The sequence below is a fragment of the Silurus meridionalis genome, chromosome 16, assembly GCF_014805685.1.
Source record: "Silurus meridionalis isolate SWU-2019-XX chromosome 16, ASM1480568v1, whole genome shotgun sequence".
In the NCBI taxonomy this organism is placed as follows: domain Eukaryota; kingdom Metazoa; phylum Chordata; class Actinopteri; order Siluriformes; family Siluridae; genus Silurus; species Silurus meridionalis.
In genome coordinates, this window is record NC_060899.1 from 11,960,722 (window position 1) to 11,981,330 (window position 20,609).

Genomic DNA, 20,609 nt, shown 5'->3' on the forward strand with positions numbered 1-20,609 from the left:
TACTCATTAAGTATTTGTATCATTGACACCTACTGCAACATTTCACTTTTTCTTCACTGTCTGTTTGTTTCAGTGACTAAGACGGTGTGTGCACCACAGTGTCACGGGCGCTGTTTTGGTCCCAGTCCTCAGCACTGCTGCAACACTGAATGTGCAGGAGGCTGTACAGGGCCTAAGGAAACTGACTGCTTTGTAAGTGTCACTTTCTTCGGCTTCCTGCTTAGAGTTTCTTCAAAAGACAGTGTAAAATTATTATATACACTATTACATACACTATATAGACAAAAGATTGTGGACACATAATGTGTTTTCCCCATTTGCTGCTGTAAGAACCTCCACTATTCTGGGAAGATGTTCCACTAGATTTTATAGCGTGTTTGTGGAGGTTTTGCTCATTCCGACACAAGGGCCACATATGGCAAGAAAGGTCAGGTATCCCAATACATTTGCCCATATAATGTACACCAGGGGTCACAAACCTTTTTGAGGCTGAGAGCTACTTCTTAGGTACCGATCAATGTGAAGGGCTACCAGTTTAATACACACTTCTGAAATAACACATTTGCTCAATTTAACCTTAATTATATGTTATTATTAATAATTAATGATATTAATCTATGTGAAGGCACTTATCATGTTAATGATTTCTCACAATAATTCTCACCAATGATTCAACATGGTAGGAAACAGATAAATATCAATATGCAAAACACTTCTACGTTGCACCATGTTTGTACAAATGATCAATTACGTAACATACAAAAATCAACTTGAATATTGTCTTTTTTTTTTTATTCATACCAATGCAAGTGTGATTTAAAAAAGAATAGCAAAAAAAAAAAAATTAGATGGAGTTTACTGGTGGCGCTATGGTGATCTATTTTTAGAAAAGCCCTGCGGGTGACTCATGTGGTCCTTGCGGGCGATGTGGTGCCCGTGGGCACCATGTTGGTGACCCCTGATGTATAGACTATGGTAGCCTATTTATGCACAAGACCAAACCTTATTTAAAGATAGATAGAGAGATTAATCATTAAACTAATACAAAACTAGTCGATCTGTTAGCATACTAGCGAAGTGGTCTTGGCATGTGTACATGCAAACTCAATTACAGTTTTATTACAGTGAGAAAACGGCAGACTAAATTGCAAGAAGTGAAGCATGCAAACTGTGTATTTACAGATTTTCCTGCTGCAAAATGTGATGAATTCTTTGCAATTTTTGTGTTTTGTTTTGCTTTGTTTTGCTTTGCTTTGCAGTGTTATTTTTTTATACACATTTTTGCTTGACTATGTAATGTCCACCCTAAACATGTCAAAATTAGAAAATGCTATACATGCAAATGGCCTGAATGTCCTCGTCTACACCTTGCTGCAGGCATGCCAGAGTGTGAACTATTCGGGAGCATGTGTGCCTCACTGTCCGCAGTCTCACATTTACAACAAACGCACCTTTCAACTGGAACCCAATCCAGATGCCATGTACCAGTACGGGTCAATCTGTTTGCACAAATGCCCTGGTGAGTACAAACACCAAAGTTATATCTTCTAAACTAGTATTTATCATTTTGTGCCATGAAATCTATGTCTACTTTTTTTAGCCATCTGTAACTTTTGTGCTGTTTACTGGGAACGTTACACAGAAACTCGAGTGTTGTTACGAGAGATGAGTTCTAATAGATGGGGGCAGTTTCATTTGTCTCATATTACAAGAGGATGACATGTTTAGACTTGTTTACACATTTAAATTTGTCCAAAATAAATAAAACATTTACACATTTAAATATATGAAAATACCTAAATTACAATAAGATGCTGCATTATTCAAGTATTTAAGAAATTGTTGAATTATCATTTTCTATTTATAAAGATTTTACTTGTATTCATCATTTTCAATCATTAAACCTCAAAGGGCTTAATAATTGGTCAAGGTTTTTTTGCTGAAAGAATGAGTAGCATTGCCACCATTGCGTACTTTTTTAGACAAACCTTGTAACCTCAGTTATCATCCATTTTATTTGCTGTGGTAATCATAAAGATCATGCAAATGGCTTCAGGTCAATGCAAACAAATCACAGCACTTACTACCACCCTAATATTCCATCGCTGATGGGTGGAATGGATAAACGTAACTAAATATTAAAAGTTTAATATTGCGAGACAATATTTACACACTGTTATCTCATACATTGAAGGATTTTCAGCAATTTAGGAACGATTTCAAAAAAAGCTATATTAAATAGAAAAATTAATTTAACAGTAAAGAACAGAAATGAATCTGTAACTATAGAATTTTCAATATTGAACTTTATATAAATATGCACTGCATGGCTGTTTGCTGTTTGACTGAAAATGGTATTAATAAAATATATACTATATATACACTGACTGAATGTATAACCTTATAAAATAAATCTAAAGTAATATACTGTATATTGAAAATATAAACACTGCTATTTGTTATCAGTTAATGAAAGGAAAATGACATAGCTCTCTGGGTGAGAGGGATGACATAATCTCTCTCCCCTGTCAATCACAGAGACACTAGCCAATTGTGAGCAATCTCCTATGTGGAAGAGGGCAGATAGTGCTTTCCAGCAAGTGTGTTACACTGACACAGCATGGACTTCAGTTTGATGAGATGTTATTCGCTGGTTTCACTTCTCTTGGAGCCTCTATCTTCCCACAGTTCTCCTGCCAAAACCCCACCTCAACCCCCACCCCCAGAGACAGGGCAAACCACATTATATAGATTAAGTAGAATAAAGATATTTCATATATCTTTTTTATAGGCTTATGTCAAGAACTAAAGATCTTTATATTATATATATAGACTATTACAAATAGATTTAAGGTTTGCCAGATTTAAAATGATTATTTTCATCATAATTTGTCAACTGTTACTGATTGTCAACTCATACCAGTCTCTCTTTTTCTGTATCTCACACACATACACACACACACACACACACACACACACACACACACACAGATCACTTTGTGGTAGATGGCAGTGCGTGTGTAAGTGCCTGCCCTCCTGATAAAATGGAAGTTGAGAAGAACGGTACAAAGCACTGTGAGCCATGCATCGGACTCTGCCCAAAAGGTGAAACACTTTACACACAATTAGATATTCTACAGCTGGCAAATGCCATGTAATGTTTTTTTGTTATCAAGACTTCATTTATTTACATTAGAACTAGACTTAGACTAGAGCATGGACTCTTGTACAACACCCACTGCCTCACATTTTTAACCTACATCAATTTAAAAAACTACATAACTGCATTTTAAAAAGTCACACAGTTTCTGCCATGTGAAATAAATACTGCCACATAAGTACATTTTATATTCATTTTCTATTTTGTATATTCTATTTAGTTGTATATAATTGCAATGATAGTTTATATCAAAAATTCGATTGTTTGAAATGATTGAAATATTTGACTGCATGTTGTACTGTCTGTTCACTGTGCAGAAAAAGTAAACTTTCTATCTTTTCCTCCCTCCCAACCCCTCTATTTGTATCTGCAGTGTGTGAGGGTACAGATCCCAGTAAGAGCAACAGGCAGACAGTGGACTCCAGTAACATCGACAGTTTTATCAACTGTACTAAAGTCCAGGGCAACATACATTTTCTTGTCACGGGAATTAATGGGTAAGTCTTTTTTCCTACCTATTTATTTTACTTTTTTATATATCAAATTTTAAAATGTTATGTTATATACTTATATACATAATGTATAAACACTGCATTAAATATACGCTACATGGACAGAAGTATTGGACCCCTGACTTTTCCAGCCATTTGCATTTATTCCCAAAACTGCAACCACAGATTTGGAGCCACACATTTATATAGGATATCTGTGGATGCAGTAGTATTAAACGTTTTCTTTCATTTGAGCTAGGAGACTCAAACCTGTTCCAGCATGACAATGCCCCTGTGCACAAAGCGAGCTGAATGGAGATATGGTTTACATGAGTTGGAGTAGAAGATCTTAGCCTGCTCTAGAGCTCTGATCCCAACCCTATGGAATATATTCAGGATAAATTGGAACCCTGACTGCACTCCAGGCCTCATCACCATAAATCAGACTTTATTAAAACCCTTGTGACTGAACAGGTCCAAATCTCCACAAGCACACTCCAAAATCTAGTAGAATTGTTCCCTGAAGAGTGGAGGTTATATTAGCAGCAAATAGAAACTAACTGTGGAATGGGATGTTCAAAAAGCACATAGAAATCTTGAGGTCAAATGTCCATAAATTTTGTTCATATAGTGTTCGTGAGACATTATTGCGCAAAAATAATGCTTATGTTGAAATTGTATTTGTGTCCTTTTTAACTTTATTTATGAACATATGGCTTAATATTTAGAATTTACATAACTGTCAAACTGCAGCTTTTTAATCTTCTAATTAGTAAAGTAAACTAAAGCTTTAGTCAATACTTTTATAAAGCATCCATTTAGAGTGAAAGTTGTTGCGATGCCACTATAGCGTTCTTTTGAATGTGAAAATGAAGAAGCTGAAATCAAAGTTACTGTTGAACATGGTATGGGCAAGTGGAATTGCATCGTAAAATGTAGGAGCCAATCAAGTTTAAAACCCTTGACATATTAATTGTTCATTATTTAATGTGCTCTGTAATAGTCTCACAATGAATGTCTTTATATCTTTATTACAGGGATCCTTTTAATAAAATACCTCCACTTGACCCAGAGAAACTCAGAGTCTTCAGCACTGTAAGAGAAATAACAGGTAATATAGATACATTATTAACTCTGTTGTATTACAGTATGGCCAAAATGTTACTAAATATTAAGTTATATTGTAAAGTATCGGTCAGAATTTGAAATAACAATGTAATTTCTTTATTATTGTAGGTAAATTAATTTTATACATTTGCAAGCTTCTTCCTCCTTTTCTTCTTTCGGCTGCTCCCGTAAGGGATCACCACAGCGGATCATCCGTCTCCATACCCCCCTGTCCTCTACATCTGCCTCTTTCAAACCAACTACCTGCATGTCTTCCCTCACCACATCCATAAACCTCCTCCTTGGTCTTCCTCTTTTCCTACTTCCTGGTGACTCCATCCTCAGCATTCTCTCATTGATATACCCCATGTCCCCCCTCTGCACATGTCCAAACCATCTCAGTAGTGGCTCTCTCATTTTGTTTCCAAAAAATCCTACATGCATGGTCCTTCTAATAAACTCGTTTCTAAACCTGTCCATTCTCATCACTCCCAATGAAAATGTCAATACATTCTTTATGTAATATGCATTACTATACTACACATTATTATTATTGTTATTGTTATTTGTGGTTATAAAAGTGTTCTAATGCAATATGATCTATCTATCTATCTATCTATCTATCTATCTATCTATCTATCTATCTATCTATCTATCTATCTATCTATCTATCTATCTATCTATCTACAAACGTTTTTGGACACCTGACTATAAGATTTGTATGTGCTTTTTGAACATCCAATTTAACATGTAGTCCTCATTTGATGTTATAATAACCTCCACTCTTCTGGGAAGGTGTTCCACTACATTTTGAAATGGGGTTATAGAGATTTGTGCTCATTCAGCCACAAGGGCATTAGTCTCCATAATCTACTCTCCATAATTATTAATTTTTTTCATTTCTTATTTACTCTAGGGATTTTGAATGTTCAGTCTTGGCCTGCAGAGCTGAAGGATTTGTCATTTTTCTCCAATCTTACGACTATACGTGGAAGGTCGCTTCACCTGTAAGTGTTTCTGTTTCCGTGTTCCTAACATCAGTAGTTTTCGAGTCTAACTGCTACCTGTATGTTTGGCTGCGTGCTAAATATATTAAATTACATCCGTTTTATGCTAGCAATGTGTCACACTTAGCGCATGCATCTCATTTTTGTTCTTTGTATGTGTTTTTTTTATTGTGCATCCCTTCACCTTACCTCACCCCACCATACCCACTTACCCTAACTGTGTACCCACAACAGCAGAAAAAGGTATGTAAACCAAGCCAACTGCTCTGAACCCATGAAACTGCATGGCTTCCTAAAAAATTTCCTTTTGTCTTTATCTTTCCTTGTTTCACCCATATGCACACTTTCACACACTGGTGTCATTTTCGTCTTTGGGTGTCACATTAAGATAGCAATGTGAAAATGGAGCCATGTGCCTTTTTATGGGTTGCAAAATATAGCTGATAAAGATAATGGCTCATGTTGGGGAAGAAGTTTAGACTTGCAGGATGCTTTTTAGGAGGCTTTCAGAAAAGTGTATCTGTGACTACGTTTTCAAATTTCATTTCTCTGACCGAATTTAATTCAACTTTTGAATTAACTGCTTCTTTGTGTCCTAAACACTGTGATCTGTTGAAAATCCCGGGTTCGATGTAATCAGAAACATATTTATGTGTACACAAAGACTGGCATTTAGTGCAGATGTTACCATAGTGATGAGGAGAGCATTCGATGCAGGTCATGTTTTCTAAATGGTCAAATATTGAATGGAGAATTTCAAATGAATCCAGCTCAAAATTCTCACCGAACATAAGTTTGTGTCCCACTGCATTCCTCCTTGAAGCGTGTGCGACCGTTGGGGAAAATAAAAACCCGTGGGTGAATTCTGGCAAATAGCCACAAAAAACAACAAAGAAAGTTTTTGCAAAACTTTATACTGCACTTTACCAGAACTACTATGATAAAAATATATAGTAAGTTGTCAGATGCAAAATAGATAGATACAGGCTATGCACAATATTAAAGAAAATGAGTTTGTAATTGGAGTTGTCTATATGTCCATGAGTTTATTATCATCTTCATCATCAAAACACAAAAGTACACACTCTGTAGGTTTAAATGTCTTAATAAAAAGACAAGAAAATCAGACTGCAGAATAGAAAACTCTGTCCACGTCGGTATGCATATAGAAATAGGCAGTGAGGATCAAAACCAGGAAGTTTTGTTACTAAGAAATAAGACACTAAGAGCCAAAGCTCAGACTTGACTTTAGAAATGCACGGGGAAGATTTTGCAATGCGAGAATGAAAGAGCAGAGTAATACAACAGGCATTGAGTGACTGAAGAATCGATGATAGATTCCAGCTGTAATGATGACTAGTATCTAGGATGCGTTTTTCAAAATGTGTTTTTTCATCTAATTTATATCCAAAAATTGCCAATGTAATGATTGCATTTACAGCATTTAGCAGACTTTTGGCAGCTTCCAGATGACCACACATTCCGAGACCCCACCTTAAAACCCCAATTGTACCATGAAAATGAGACTACCATTCTATTTTGATTGAATAAATGACAATAATCATTTCCTTAATATACAATCCTGATCAAACCAATTTGTCTCTCTTCCCCCTCACTTTCTCGTGATTTTCACTCCATATTTATCCATCTCTTTCTCTATAAAAGCAGTATTTTCCTTGCTTCCCATCTATGTTTTCTGATCCATCACCATCTTTCTCTTTTAGACCCTTCTCTCTGTTGGTGATGAAGGTGGACTCCCTAACCTCCCTGGGTCTGCGTTCTCTGCGTGATATCAGCGACGGCAGTGTGTACATCAGCAATAACACTAACCTGTGTTACCAACACACCGTGAAGTGGGAGAAGATTTTTACGGGCGCCCAAATCAGGCGCCGACGCAATCTAAACGACATCAAGTTCAACAAGCTGCCGAGCGAATGCGGTAAAACAGCATTTCTTTCCTTTCTACATGAACATACTTTTGCAAATTTTGCCATGTACTCAGCAGTACGTTCTGCCTGTGTGTATGTTGTTTTGGGTTTATAGAGGCTGAGGGTTACGTGTGTGATCCACTGTGTTCGAGCGCCGGTTGCTGGGGTCTCGGACCTGAGCAGTGTCTTTCCTGCAAGAATCACAGTCGCCACCATATCTGTGTGGCCCAGTGTAACATCTTCTCTGGGTCAGTGGATTGAGTGTGTTTTTCTCAGTATCTGATTCCTGCTGCTGATTATTTTTTATAACTGCACATTGGTGTCTTCTGGTTTTTATTTTTGTATGACATCTCCACATTCTTGCAGGGAGCCGCGGGAGTTTGCAGGTCCAACCGGGGAGTGTCATGCCTGTCATCCTGAGTGTCTATCACAGGAGGGGAGAGAAACCTGCAGAGGAGAGGTATGGACTTATAGGGGGGCATTCAGGGTATTTTCTGTTATACCATGATCCGTCTGGATATTTATTTCTGATTGGCTGGAGGGTCTACAAAGGTAAAGTACTTCTGGCCAGTTTCTGAATCACCATTTTGTATTTTGAAAAATTAAATTTAAATGTAGACATCCTATAAAACGATGTGCCTATATCTTTGAAGTAACAGTTTGGGGAAGAACATATAGCTGGAAAGGCCAGGTTTCCAGTTATTTTTGCTTTGTGTATCTTTCTTTCTATTTGTTGCTTTCAATCTTTGCATCTCTCCCCCTCTCTCTCTCTCATTCTCTCTCTTTTTCAATGCATTTTCTCTCCTGCAGCATTGTTTATTCACCTAGAGTCGATTTTTCCGCTTTAACGCCGTGTACGTCATAATACTTTTTTTTTTTTTTTTTTAGCAAAAACCATTGCTACGTCCCCTTTACAACATCATCAATTTTCCTAAATGACTCAGAAGGCGACGCTGGTGATATTAAACAGCTTAGTGTTAAATATACATATAGGAGCGTATTTACTCTTTGTCCCTTTTGTGCATGATGAAATATGACCTCCATTATTTTTTCCCTTTCATGTGGTGACAATAATTCAGATTCCATACACGCTAAAGCCTGCGGATTTTCCACTGTTTAGATGAGCACTTTAATGTCAATACAGAAACACCCTGAACTCTCACGATCGGATCATGCTTGCGTATGTGTTTTTATAGTCGTTTTGTCCTGCTCAATGTTGTATGTAGTCCATCTTGCAATGAGTTTTTCGATTCATAATTTGATGAATGTCTTCTTTTGTTATTTCCTCTAATGGTTCTGGTTCGATGGCAGATACCTGAGTTGTGTCGTGTCTGTAAAACTGTCGCATTGTATTGCGTTCTTCCTGATGTTGATTATGACGCAACCTGAACGGATTCAGGATGAAATGTACACACGTATAGGAGGATGCAATTTAAATATGAATGTGATGCTGGAATATGTAATAGGAACGATTATAACAATGTCATTTTAATATTCCATCTACACCCTGTGTAATGTCTTCAGCTAACTCTAAAGTCCTGCCAAACTGGATTTGCTGCCTCTTGGCTTCAACCTGCGTATTGTGTAATAAGGCATCACTAGCACGCCAACATGGTTACGAAGTTCAGCTTTAGATGTTTACAATGGTACAGGTGCTGACAGATTGAACTGTCATAAATGTTCTGTGAAATAATCGCTCTTTTTTTCTCTCTCTCTTTGTCTTTGTATTTGTGTGTGTGTGTGTGTGCGTGTGTGTGTGCGCATGCGTGTGTGTGTGTATGTGTGTGTGTGTGTGGCTGTGGCTGTAAGGGAGCGGATAAGTGTGAAGCATGCTCTAACTTAATGGATGGTCCTCACTGTGTGTCCTCCTGCCCTTATGGAGTGACAGGAGAGAGGGGGCAGGTCATTTATAAGTACCCAGATAATACAGGACACTGCCAGCCCTGCCACCTGAACTGCACAAGCGGGTAAACACACTTTATATATCTTATTAGAGCTGCAGCACGAATGAAACAAACAACTTAAGAGATGTATTGCTTGCACATAAGATTCTCAAAATTATTGATACCCCTTTAATTTTAGCCTGAAGATTTTCAGTAGGAGGCTGATGTTTAAGGGTTTTGTTCAAAAGTCCATCAATAAGATTTTCAGGTTTTGTGAAACAACATCCTGGTTCTTATCACAGTTGTGACGACATTAACCTATACATTTAAAATAAATCAATTTAGCAAAACCACCTCTAATCATAAATGCTCCATTTTACATTGTGTATCAGATGTTTTTTCCATATATGCCATCTATATTTTCCCACAACATCCTTAAGACTTCAAAGATGTTAATTCTTTGCTACATCTGTTTTTAAAAGTATTTGCTGGTTTAATCGATTCATTATCTTTGAACAAATCTTCACACTGTCTTTCTACTCTTGTAATTATGACTTAAAAGTAATACTGGTTAATGAATTATTTTTCAAGATGCACCGGTCCGTCTTTGAGCGACTGCATGGATGCTCGTCTAACAGCAGAAAGGTCAGTGGCTCCCTCTGCTGGTAGGAAATCAAGACTTCATGCATACTGTATTTCCATACATGCACCTTAAGTCCTTTGTGTCTCACTGGCTGATGTGCCTGTTCTCAGTTCACATGTTGCAGCTATAGTAAGTGGAGTGCTGGCTGGTCTCATCGTGTGCTTGGGTGTCGTGGTGATGGCGTTGCTGTACCGCCGCGGCCTGGCCATCCGCCGCAAGAGAGCACTCAGGAGATACCTGGAGAGTGGCGAGGTGATGACACACATTAGTACTGTGCCTTTTGGAGCATATTATAAAATATCGGACAGGACATGGACACTACACAGGATTACATAACTTGTATGAGCAATGTTTAAGTGTAATGACAAATGCAGGATAATTAATACACAGAAGATTGTGGATAACTGCATTTGTGTAATGCAATTTATTTTAATATTGTTGTCACTGATATTCATACAAAACACTGTAATATTTGGATTAATATTTACACAAATATATCACATTAAGCCTGTGGAGCATGAGCCAAGCCACAAGTGATAAGGGTCAAAACCAGAAAGTAGAACTAGGAACAAGGAAACATGGGTGAACAATCCAAAAAACATGCAATAACATTGACAAGACTTCACAACCAGAATATAAAGGCATCTGGACATAGACAGGAAACATGACAATGACAGGACAGAAGAGATTACAAGACAAAAAAAACATCAGAACAGCACTGAATGGAGGTGACATACATTCTGTTAATGGAGCTATCAATAAATCTGCCTAGAGTAGATAAACAGCTGTATGAAGCTGTCCAGGCTGATGTAGTCATGGAACATACCATCCAACATTCGTGACAAGGAAACATTTCTACCAAGTAATTCCTCACATTCACTTGTGTGAATTTGTTTAAAACAGTCTTTTTTAATTACATTTCTACCAAAATCACAGACTATACCTACAATACACATATCAACATGTACTGGAGTAAAAGCTAAACAGCCTGCAGCCTGACATTGGGTTTTTCTCTCTGTCCTGTCGACCTCTTCGCCTATAGAGCATCGAGCCACTGGATCCCGGCGAGAAAGGCACAAAAGTTCACGCTCGCATCCTGAAAAGTTCCGAACTACGCAAGAGCAAGCTTCTGGGATCAGGAGTCTTTGGTACCGTACACAAGGTCTGCATATTTTAAATGCGATCTACTATCATGTGTTTTTGTTTTTTTAATCATGTAATCCAGAACTAGCTTCTGTAAAATGTAAATATGTTCTGAAAACAATCTTCTGTCCTTTGCTTTGTTCTCAGGGTTACTGGATACCTGAAGGGGACTCTGTAAAGATCCCTGTCGCTATAAAGACCATCCAAGACCGCAGTGGGCATCATGCTTTCACTGAGATTACAGATGTGAGACACTTTTCCATATACTTTTCATTAAAATGTAGGATGTTGAAAGTGGCAGCGTTCTTCTTTTTATTCATTCGTACCACAGTGTTGCTTCATTTTTCAATCTGATTGGTCTAATTAAATTTTATAACTGCAGTTCTAGCAGGACTGTCTACAAGGCAAATCACAGGTTTATAATAACACAATTAATTAATAACTGTGTCATGTAGAGGTATCTAGGAACTTGCAAAAAAAAAAAAAAAAGAAAGAAAAATGTTTATTTAGCATTTATGGACATGTTAATGTTTTATCACAGTCTGAGGTAAAAGTATGGTTTAATAAGTTAAAGCTGTTATAATGTATGTAAATATATGTAACAATATTAATATAAAAGCCTTCTTACTTACCTACATGTTATCTCGGAGTTTAGCTTAGCCTTGAAGCCCATGCTTTCTGGTTGCATAGTAACATTGTTCTAAGAACTTTAACCATGTTCCTGTTTGTTGCAATACATTATTACTCTCTTATATATAAAATAAATGTCTCTGTGTACACAGCACATGTTGTCTATAGGCTGTCTGGATCACCCGTATATTGTGCGTTTGCTCGGAATCTGTCCTGGACAAAGCCTGCAGTTGGTCACCCAGCTCAGCACTCACGGGTCGCTGCTGCAGCACCTGCGGCAAAATGCAAACAACCTGGACCCCCAGCGCCTCCTCAACTGGTGTGTGCAGATAGCCAAGGTGAGACTCGGCAGCTCAGTGTCATATCAGAGTGGAATGAGTATGAAAAGCACTTTGCTGCATATCTGTTAGTGCATATGAATGGTATGGTAAACATTTGTGTCTGTGATTTAGGGCATGTACTACCTAGAGGAACATCGCATGGTCCATAGAAACCTTGCTGCTCGGAACGTGCTGATGAAAAGTGACTACATTGTGCAGGTTTCCGATTTTGGAGTTGCAGACCTGCTCTATCCCGATGACAAGAAATATGTCTATAAGGTATCGATCGGTTGTCACTGTCAGTAGTTTGTATGTTGTATGTTGTAAGTTTGTATGTATCTAACTGGCCATGACAGTGCAGCTAAAATTGAGAAAATAGGATCAGTTTGCTTGTTGATCTACTTATTATCCATTAACAGTCTGCTTATTGTGTTTAGACTCCAATAAAATGGATGGCATTAGAGAGTATTCTGTTTAGAAGATTCACACACCAGAGTGATGTCTGGAGTTACGGTAAGACGTGACACACTGTAGTGTACAGATAAATCTCTTTAGTTGTATGAGTCTGTCCTGGATATGAGACCTATTTTTTCCCTGTGTTTTGCTGCTGTCAGGTGTGACAGTGTGGGAGATGATGTCCAATGGGGCTGAGCCATACACGTCCATGCATTCTAATGATGTGCCGGGTCTGCTGGAGAAGGGCGAGCGCTTGGCCCAACCACAGATCTGCACCATCGATGTCTACATGGTCATGGTCAAGTGTAAGTCACATGTTGGGAGGTGCTAGACATTATTCCAACTTTATCTTTCTTACTTGACGCATCCAGACATAAAGATTCTCATAAGCCCAGTTTTACATACTGGATTCAGTCTTTTGATGGCTGTCTGCATTTGGAAAGGAATACAATGATTAGTGCTTTTATACAAAGAAAAATTAACAATGTGGAGAGCGGAGTAACTCGTCTCATACCACAGTATATTGTTTTCCTGCAAAATCACAATTTTTATTAATACCACATTGTTTTGCCACTTTTGATCCATATATAGTTATATTTGATATTGTGGAACATCTTTGAAACTATTTAGTTCCAGTTATCACTTATGTTATAGCAGCTATAAGTAATCAATCTCTAATCTGCCTCTCATTTATTCTCACTCTTAAAGTTAAACTAAACTTTCTTTCGGCGGTCGCCACAGCGGATCATCAGTATTCATGATCCGCATGTTCGATTTGGCACGTTTTACACTGGACCCTCCCCATTTATCCGGGCTTGGGACTGGCATTAAGAGTGCACTGGCTTGTGCAACCCTAATGGCTGGGTTATTCTTACTGTTAAAGTTAACAAGGCAAAAAAGTGCATGTTGTCACTGTTCTCCCCATCTTAAAGACTGTACCGTGTTGGAAAACGTATTTCAGCTTTATCACTGTGTATTACAAGCGCTAATACTGTAGACTCTATATATAAAAAGAAACAAATCAGATTCAGCAGCACTAAATTTGCCCTTTTTACAAGTTACAAACTGGAACTTGCAGTGAGTAGAGTAGGTCCTTTGTTTGTTAGGGTTGTTTTTAACCTTTGGATCTTGGTGCTTACTTCTTCCAGGCTGGATGATTGATGAGAACATCAGGCCAACCTTTAAAGAGTTGGCTAATGAGTTTACCCGAATGGCGAGGGATCCACCCCGCTATCTTGTTGTCAAGGTTAGATGCTAGTGACCTTCAATTACCTTTTATCAAAACCTTCTGAGTGGATCCGACTTACAACAACTTGTCTCTTTAACTTAATGCAGAAAGATCAAAATAGTGCTCCGGCAGAAGAGGCCCATCTGCGAGAACCTCATCTAGTGAAGGTTGACCTTGAAAGCGAAGATGATGAGACATTGGATGATGGCTTTGCCACTCCTCCTCCCCACACGTCTCCTTCGAGGAGTCACTCTCGCATGCGAATCAGCTCCTACAGGGTAAGACTTTTATGACCTCTGATTTGTCTGTCTATGTGCTTTTTAGATGAGGATGAGTTGCCAGGTTTGAAAAATAAGATAACTGCTCTTTCTTTTATGCTGTAGAGAGCCTCAGACCAATCTGTACCAATGGGATATCTGCCCATGAGTTCGAGTGCTGGGGATGATCTCAGACAGGTCAGATACTACATGTTCCACACTTCACTTCACTTTACAGGGAATTTGGGCATCATTACCAGTTAGGACGTCATGACATTATCTCGTCTCCTCACGTGATTGATTTCTTCTCGCTAAACTGTTTCTCAAGAGCTGCATCTTCCTGGAGACAGAACAGGAAAAGATTTAAATCTTCTGGTTTTATTTAATCTTTTTTTTGTTGCACAACAAAGGCCTGTTTGTGAAAGCGCCATGCATTAGAAGTCATAAGTCTTTTAAGTAAATTTATGATTTGCTGTCTGTCTGAACCAAAGAAATGAAACAAATCTGTACCATAATAAATTGCTTAGCATCACGTTTTTTCCATTGCATCGTATTGCATTGAAACGCATTGTGTTGAATCAAATCGAAATCAGATCGTAATCATAATAGGAGTGAATCGCATTCATATGTATCATATGTCTCTTTAATGTATCGTATCATTGGCTATGCATCATAGCCAATGCGAAACATATCGGCCTCAGTTATAGAGATGCACATCCTTAAAATGTAAGCAATATGAAAATATTCATTATCTTTGTGTTTGTGCTTCAGCTGTGGTCCCAGAGGAAACGTCTAGGCTCGGCGAGAACCACGTCTGAAAGCTCAGAAGGCAGGGGCACAATGCTGGACATGGACATGTGTGAGATCACCTCTCAATCTGGAAGTTTACGCAGGGGACACAGCCGATTAGACAGTGCCTATCTGTCCAACTGTGTGTCTGTCACATCTGATCCCCTTTCACCAGGAATAGAGCTGGCTGAGGAGGACCCAGATGGGTATATTCTACCCAGAAGTGCTCACAATTCAGCAAGAGGTGACGTTTGATTTGTTCTTATGTTTGGAGAGTGGTAGAATCTTTCCTCTGTTCTAAATGCCCATTTCTTTTTTTTTCATTCTTTTGTTAAAGATGCTCTGGTGAGCCGATCCAGTTCCAGAGCCAGTCTTCGACACAGCAGGGCATCCAAAAGCAGCAGGAGTCAACCAAACGCTATGGCAGATTCGGTGCAAGAGTACGAGCTAATGAGCAAACAGCCTGCTACACTCCCTCGATCACCAGGAGACGTCAATGGCAGCGGTTCAGCCAAATTTAACGTCTCCCAACAGTCTTCCTGTGCTGATCCGGAGACTTGCAGTAGCAGCCTCTTACCGCATGAGGCTCAACAAACACAAAACCCCACTGATGAAGACAGTGAAGACAGGCCTGCACTCGTTCCACCAGACAATGCTGCAGCATCTGAAAAAGAGCCTTGTGGAGACAGTGCTGACGGTACAGCTCAGGAGGACAGACAGCCACAGCAGGCTGTGGTTGAGTATGAATACATGGACATAAGAAACGATTCGATGATAGAAAATGCCCATGCCAGCTCACGTGAACCCAGAGAAGAAGCCACCTACCAGAACATTAATGAGCTCTCTTCATTTAAAAGAAGGAGCTGCAGGTCAAATGAGGACATAGATGAGACCGAGCAGCTGGACGAATACGAGGACATGAATGCACGAGGGAATGCTTGTGCCTCAGGTGTTGATTTCGAATACCAAAACTTTCCAGCCAAGGGGAGAATGGTGTCAGGAGAAGAGCCACACCTGGTTAAAATAAGGGCCTTCACAGGCGCATGTGCAGGTGTGGATGAAAAGAACAGCAACATGTCTTTTGACAACCCAGACTACTGGCACAGCAGAATGTTCCACAAATCAGATGCAGTATGCACATAATAAAACATCAATGCATGAAGTCTAGAACTGTGGCAGCTGGTTTGCTCACCAGAGACCTTGATTTTTTTTCTCAACCATACATCAGGATTTAAAAATTGACATAGAAATGAACATACATTCTCACACATACTCATTAATACGCCTGTCTATTGTGTGTAATTTAGCATGTAAAAATATGTTTCTTTTTTTATTCAATACATTTGTGATTAAAGTCGAATGTTAACAATATATTGATACTCTAATCAAAGTTCAAGTTGTAGTGAGTGATTTCAGCACACTTTTTGTAATACGTGGGGAAAAAAAGGTGTTCTCAGATTTTGGTAGCTGTCAGTAACATATCTACTTAGTGGGGAAAAGCATGTATTTCTCACATCCTAGAGATCAGGACAGCACTGCTTCCCTTTCAATCATGTTTTTAGAAACTGAATCACCATTTAGACTCTCAGCCTATTTATTTAGTCTCAAAGCAGCTCTGTTATGTTAACTTCCATTCAGGTGTAGTTTCTTGCTAATAATTACATGTGAGTACACTGTTCAGTAAAGTTTTTGTGGTCTTAAAAAGTCATGTATCTGTGATCCTGGACAAATGACAATGAATGTCTTGCTGTTTTCCCCAGATGTAGCTCTGCATTTTAAAGTGTGAAATGAAAAATAATCATGTGTTTTATTCTGAAAAAATGACTCAGGCAATAGACTGTAAGGATGGACTTTGGTGTATCCAGCAGGATTTGTACTCTTATACATAAAAAAAAAAATAGGAGGATTTACAATAAATGGTTACTTTTGCCTTTGTGTGTGTGTGTGTGTGTGTGTGTGTGTGTGTGTGTGTGTGTGTGTGTGTGCACTGTGACCTAGTCAAAAGTCATATGTATCGATGAGGACGGCAGTTGAAATGGTGAACAGAAATGAAAATTTTGCCTTTTATGTGATTGATGCTTTGTATTATGTGTCCAGATTCATAACCAACCAATTTCATATATATATATATATATATATATATATATATATATATATATATATATATATATATATGAGAGAGAGAGAGAGAGAGAGAGAGAGAGAGAGAGAATTAAAAATATGTTGTATGATACAAAGCCTTAATTAGAACGATTACAATTAAGCTCAAACTAATTCCACAATAAAAAAAGGTTTTCACAAACTTTTCTATTCCACAATTGGATTTTTGGATTCTAGACTGTAGATGCCAAACTAGTGCCAAATTGGGGCCAAAGTTGTCCCGCGATAACCTTAGATTATGCCCGCTATGCCATATATAAAAAGAGGAAAAGTGTGCCAGTGAAAATTTGAATTCCAATTTAGCATGTCATTTTGTTATATTTTTAAGCTGCATGAAATGTAAATTGATATTTGTCAAATGTAAAGAATATAAGTGAATTTGTATCTATTTAATGTACACATTCATACATTCTTTAGCTTTCTCAAAGAATGACAACAAGAACCTTTACTTCAATGCAGCATTTATTTTTAGCCCACAGCCTTCAAGGTTGATTTTCTTCCCTTTACAGGAAAAATCCGAACACCTCTAAACTATGGTCTTATCTTGATCCCTTTTCTCAAGGGTACACCAAAATGTAAATACCAGTTGGGCACTCCTAAATGGCAGTGTATATATACAAAAAATATATACATAAAAAAATACAATTAAACATAATAAACCAAATGTATGTATATCTTTATGGATTACACTCGCATAATGTTTGTGCTGATTGAGTTACATTAAAATTGGTCACGGGACACGACACACATTATATGATAAATGTATACCTAGCTAGAATCACTCTTTCCACTTGTACATGTGCAGTGTTCAACATAAAATCAATGCAAAGCTTTATACACAAGACCACAGGTTCTTACGGGTTTATCAAGATGTATGATTATTCATCTAATACTACAGTAAGGGCTCATGTTTTGTGAAAGAGAAAGCAAAAAGTCCAGGTCACAGGAGCCCTACTGTATGTGTGTGTACATAGTAGGCATGAAGTGTAATATTTTTACACTTTGTAAGCTATGATATGTTCAATATGTAATGAAATCATGTGTTTTGATCAAGTATGGAAGTATTGCTCTTTTTGTCTTTTTGTTTTCCACACACAATGCCAATATATTAATAAATGTTTGACTATGTTTTTGATGTATAAAGTGAGCATTTCTACACATTTTTAGTTGAATAGTAACATATGTATGGGCCTGTACATCCAAATAAATACAATGCTAATCTCGCCTCATGCATTGTTGTTCCTTTGTTCCATTGTTGAACTCAAAAGACTGTTGTTTCTCACTATGTGACGTATTTGCTCTTCACTGCCTAATTGTATTTACAAGAAAACAAGTAGCAACAAATATGGATCTGAAAAAAGTTATCAAATAACACCTATTAACACCTATTAACAAAGTTTCTCCAATTTCACTGTCCAGTGTAATAGCTTATGAAACTGAAAACTGCTAGCATGTAGGTAGAGAAAGGCACAACTCAAGCTAAAGATTACTGCTAACATTTCCCTCCAAGTTGTTTCTTATAAAATAAACTCCTACTAATTCCCAGGAACTGTTTTATTTTTGGAAAATGACAATTCACACAGACTTTTAGGGCTCTATTTCCATGCCAGCACATACAAATCTTGTTAGTAAATGCTGGTGTATTGCTCTTGTTATGCCTCTATCACTTCATTTTGGCACTGATCCAAAAGGAATTCTCAATATTTATGTCACAAAATTCATCACAAATTGACTACTCAAATACTTCTTATAAACTCACAATCGGATTGAAGAATTTATTGGGACATTCTAAAGTTTCTGGTTTTGAACCAAACCAGTATAGCTATACTTATGGTTGTTATTGGGAGATGGAGGTAGGCCTCTGTACCAGGCTCAATTCTCTAGCATTCTCTAGCATTCTCTACCAGGTTTTCTTTAGGGATTCCTTTCCTTTAATCCCACCCTTTCAAGGCTATTGTTAATAAATTCACAGTGTCTTACGTCTAAGCATTTGGTCTCCCAAGCCTCTTTACCTACACTTGCCATTGCTTTATTGATTACGGTCCCAATTACCTATATATATATATATATATATATATATATATATATATATATATATATATATATATATATATATATATATGTTGAATAGTGTTCTGTTATACTACGTCTATGTAATATTTATCACAGACAGGTATCTCATACAGTGAATGGCATTACTAAAGCAAGAACCCCAATGAAAACTATTCAACAAGCCTCCTTTCACTGTAGCCACTGCTGCACTGCCTGAATACATCGTCTCTAACAGAAGCATCAATATAAACTTCATAGAATGACCTCAGGTTTTCCATGCATTTTTGCACGTTTTTGTCTGTGCATTACGGTTTTTCTGTGGATTTGAAATGAAGGCAAATTGTGTGTTTTTGTTTAAATTCTACAGAAAATAAAGCAAAAAACTATAAATGTTTCATAAAAAAATTCTTTTTTTTGTCCTTGTTGATGTATCTGCAACAAAATTATTTTTTTATCCTCTGTCAGCTTGTGCATTTTGCTACATCTTTTTGCAATCTCTCAAAATCTAATCAAAGGATGTGAAAAAAACAGAGGTGACTAGACACCTGCTAGGGGGCCTTGAAGTAACCAAATAGAAATCTGATTGTTAAAGCTGCAGCTGATAGTACAGAAATCTGATTGGACAGAAACAACAAAGTAAATTAACACTTGGTAGCACTGCTTCGTGCAGAAGTGAGAGAAATTAGGAGAATAGACTATTGGGAATAATTTAATGCCTATTCATGGACAAAATAAAATGGTAAAATGCAAGTCAGTGATTCTGATAGAGTTTCGTCCAGCAGAGAAGGCCCTGCTGGCCCTGATAGCCCACAACTAGTAAAATTTATTAAAATCTAATCTAGCAAAATATGGCACAACATGTTTATTTTCAGCTTCCAAGAAGACTGAATAGAGTATACTGCTTGCCTGTTTTATTGTTCATTTATAATTTATTCTCCAAATCTAGCCATCAGGGTTGCACAAGCCAGTGCACTCTTAATATCGGTCCCAAGCCCGGATAAATAGGGAGTGTTTGTTAGGAAGGGCATCCAGCCTAAAACATGTGCCAAATCAAATATGCGGATTAGAAACCAGAATTTCATATTGGATCGTTAAAGGCCCGGGTTGCCAACGACCGCCACGGGTATTGTTAGCCAACAGGGTACCAGTGGAAATTGGGTTACTGTTGGCCAAAGGAGGAGAAGGAGAAGAGGAAGATGTCTACAAAAACTGCAGGGAAAGGAGAAGTGGAGAAGAGTGGAGGTTAGGGTGGGCACTTTAAATGTTGGTACTATGACTGGTAAAGGGGGAGAGTTAGCTGATAATTGTACCGGGTATGTACCGATTGGCCAGACAGAGGGACCGAGCTGGGAAGG

General features: G+C 37.9%; 1 protein-coding gene across 3 annotated transcripts in view; it reads left to right on the plus strand.

Moving 5' to 3' along the window:
* erbb3b (erb-b2 receptor tyrosine kinase 3b) overlaps positions 1-16,971 on the plus strand; it is a 31,129-nt gene extending 14,158 nt beyond the window's left edge. The window contains exons 6-29 of one of the 3 annotated variants that reach the window (XM_046869698.1): positions 74-192; positions 1,378-1,519; positions 2,992-3,105; positions 3,534-3,657; positions 4,689-4,762; positions 5,675-5,765; positions 6,000-6,008; positions 7,490-7,704; positions 7,809-7,941; positions 8,060-8,153; positions 9,503-9,660; positions 10,168-10,221; positions 10,330-10,471; positions 11,262-11,381; positions 11,510-11,608; positions 12,145-12,330; positions 12,445-12,591; positions 12,750-12,825; positions 12,927-13,073; positions 13,917-14,014; positions 14,104-14,274; positions 14,380-14,451; positions 15,025-15,286; positions 15,380-16,971. In XM_046869698.1, the coding sequence (XP_046725654.1) occupies positions 74-192; positions 1,378-1,519; positions 2,992-3,105; positions 3,534-3,657; positions 4,689-4,762; positions 5,675-5,765; positions 6,000-6,008; positions 7,490-7,704; positions 7,809-7,941; positions 8,060-8,153; positions 9,503-9,660; positions 10,168-10,221; positions 10,330-10,471; positions 11,262-11,381; positions 11,510-11,608; positions 12,145-12,330; positions 12,445-12,591; positions 12,750-12,825; positions 12,927-13,073; positions 13,917-14,014; positions 14,104-14,274; positions 14,380-14,451; positions 15,025-15,286; positions 15,380-16,185 (3,653 nt within the window). In that variant the 3' untranslated portion in view covers positions 16,186-16,971. The remainder of the gene's footprint in view (positions 1-73; positions 193-1,377; positions 1,520-2,991; positions 3,106-3,533; positions 3,658-4,688; positions 4,763-5,674; positions 5,766-5,999; positions 6,009-7,489; positions 7,705-7,808; positions 7,942-8,059; positions 8,154-9,502; positions 9,661-10,167; positions 10,222-10,329; positions 10,472-11,261; positions 11,382-11,509; positions 11,609-12,144; positions 12,331-12,444; positions 12,592-12,749; positions 12,826-12,926; positions 13,074-13,916; positions 14,015-14,103; positions 14,275-14,379; positions 14,452-15,024; positions 15,287-15,379) is intronic. The other 2 variants (XM_046869699.1, XM_046869700.1) reach the window with 2 other exon arrangements.
* The last annotated feature ends 3,638 nt before the right edge of the window (positions 16,972-20,609 follow it).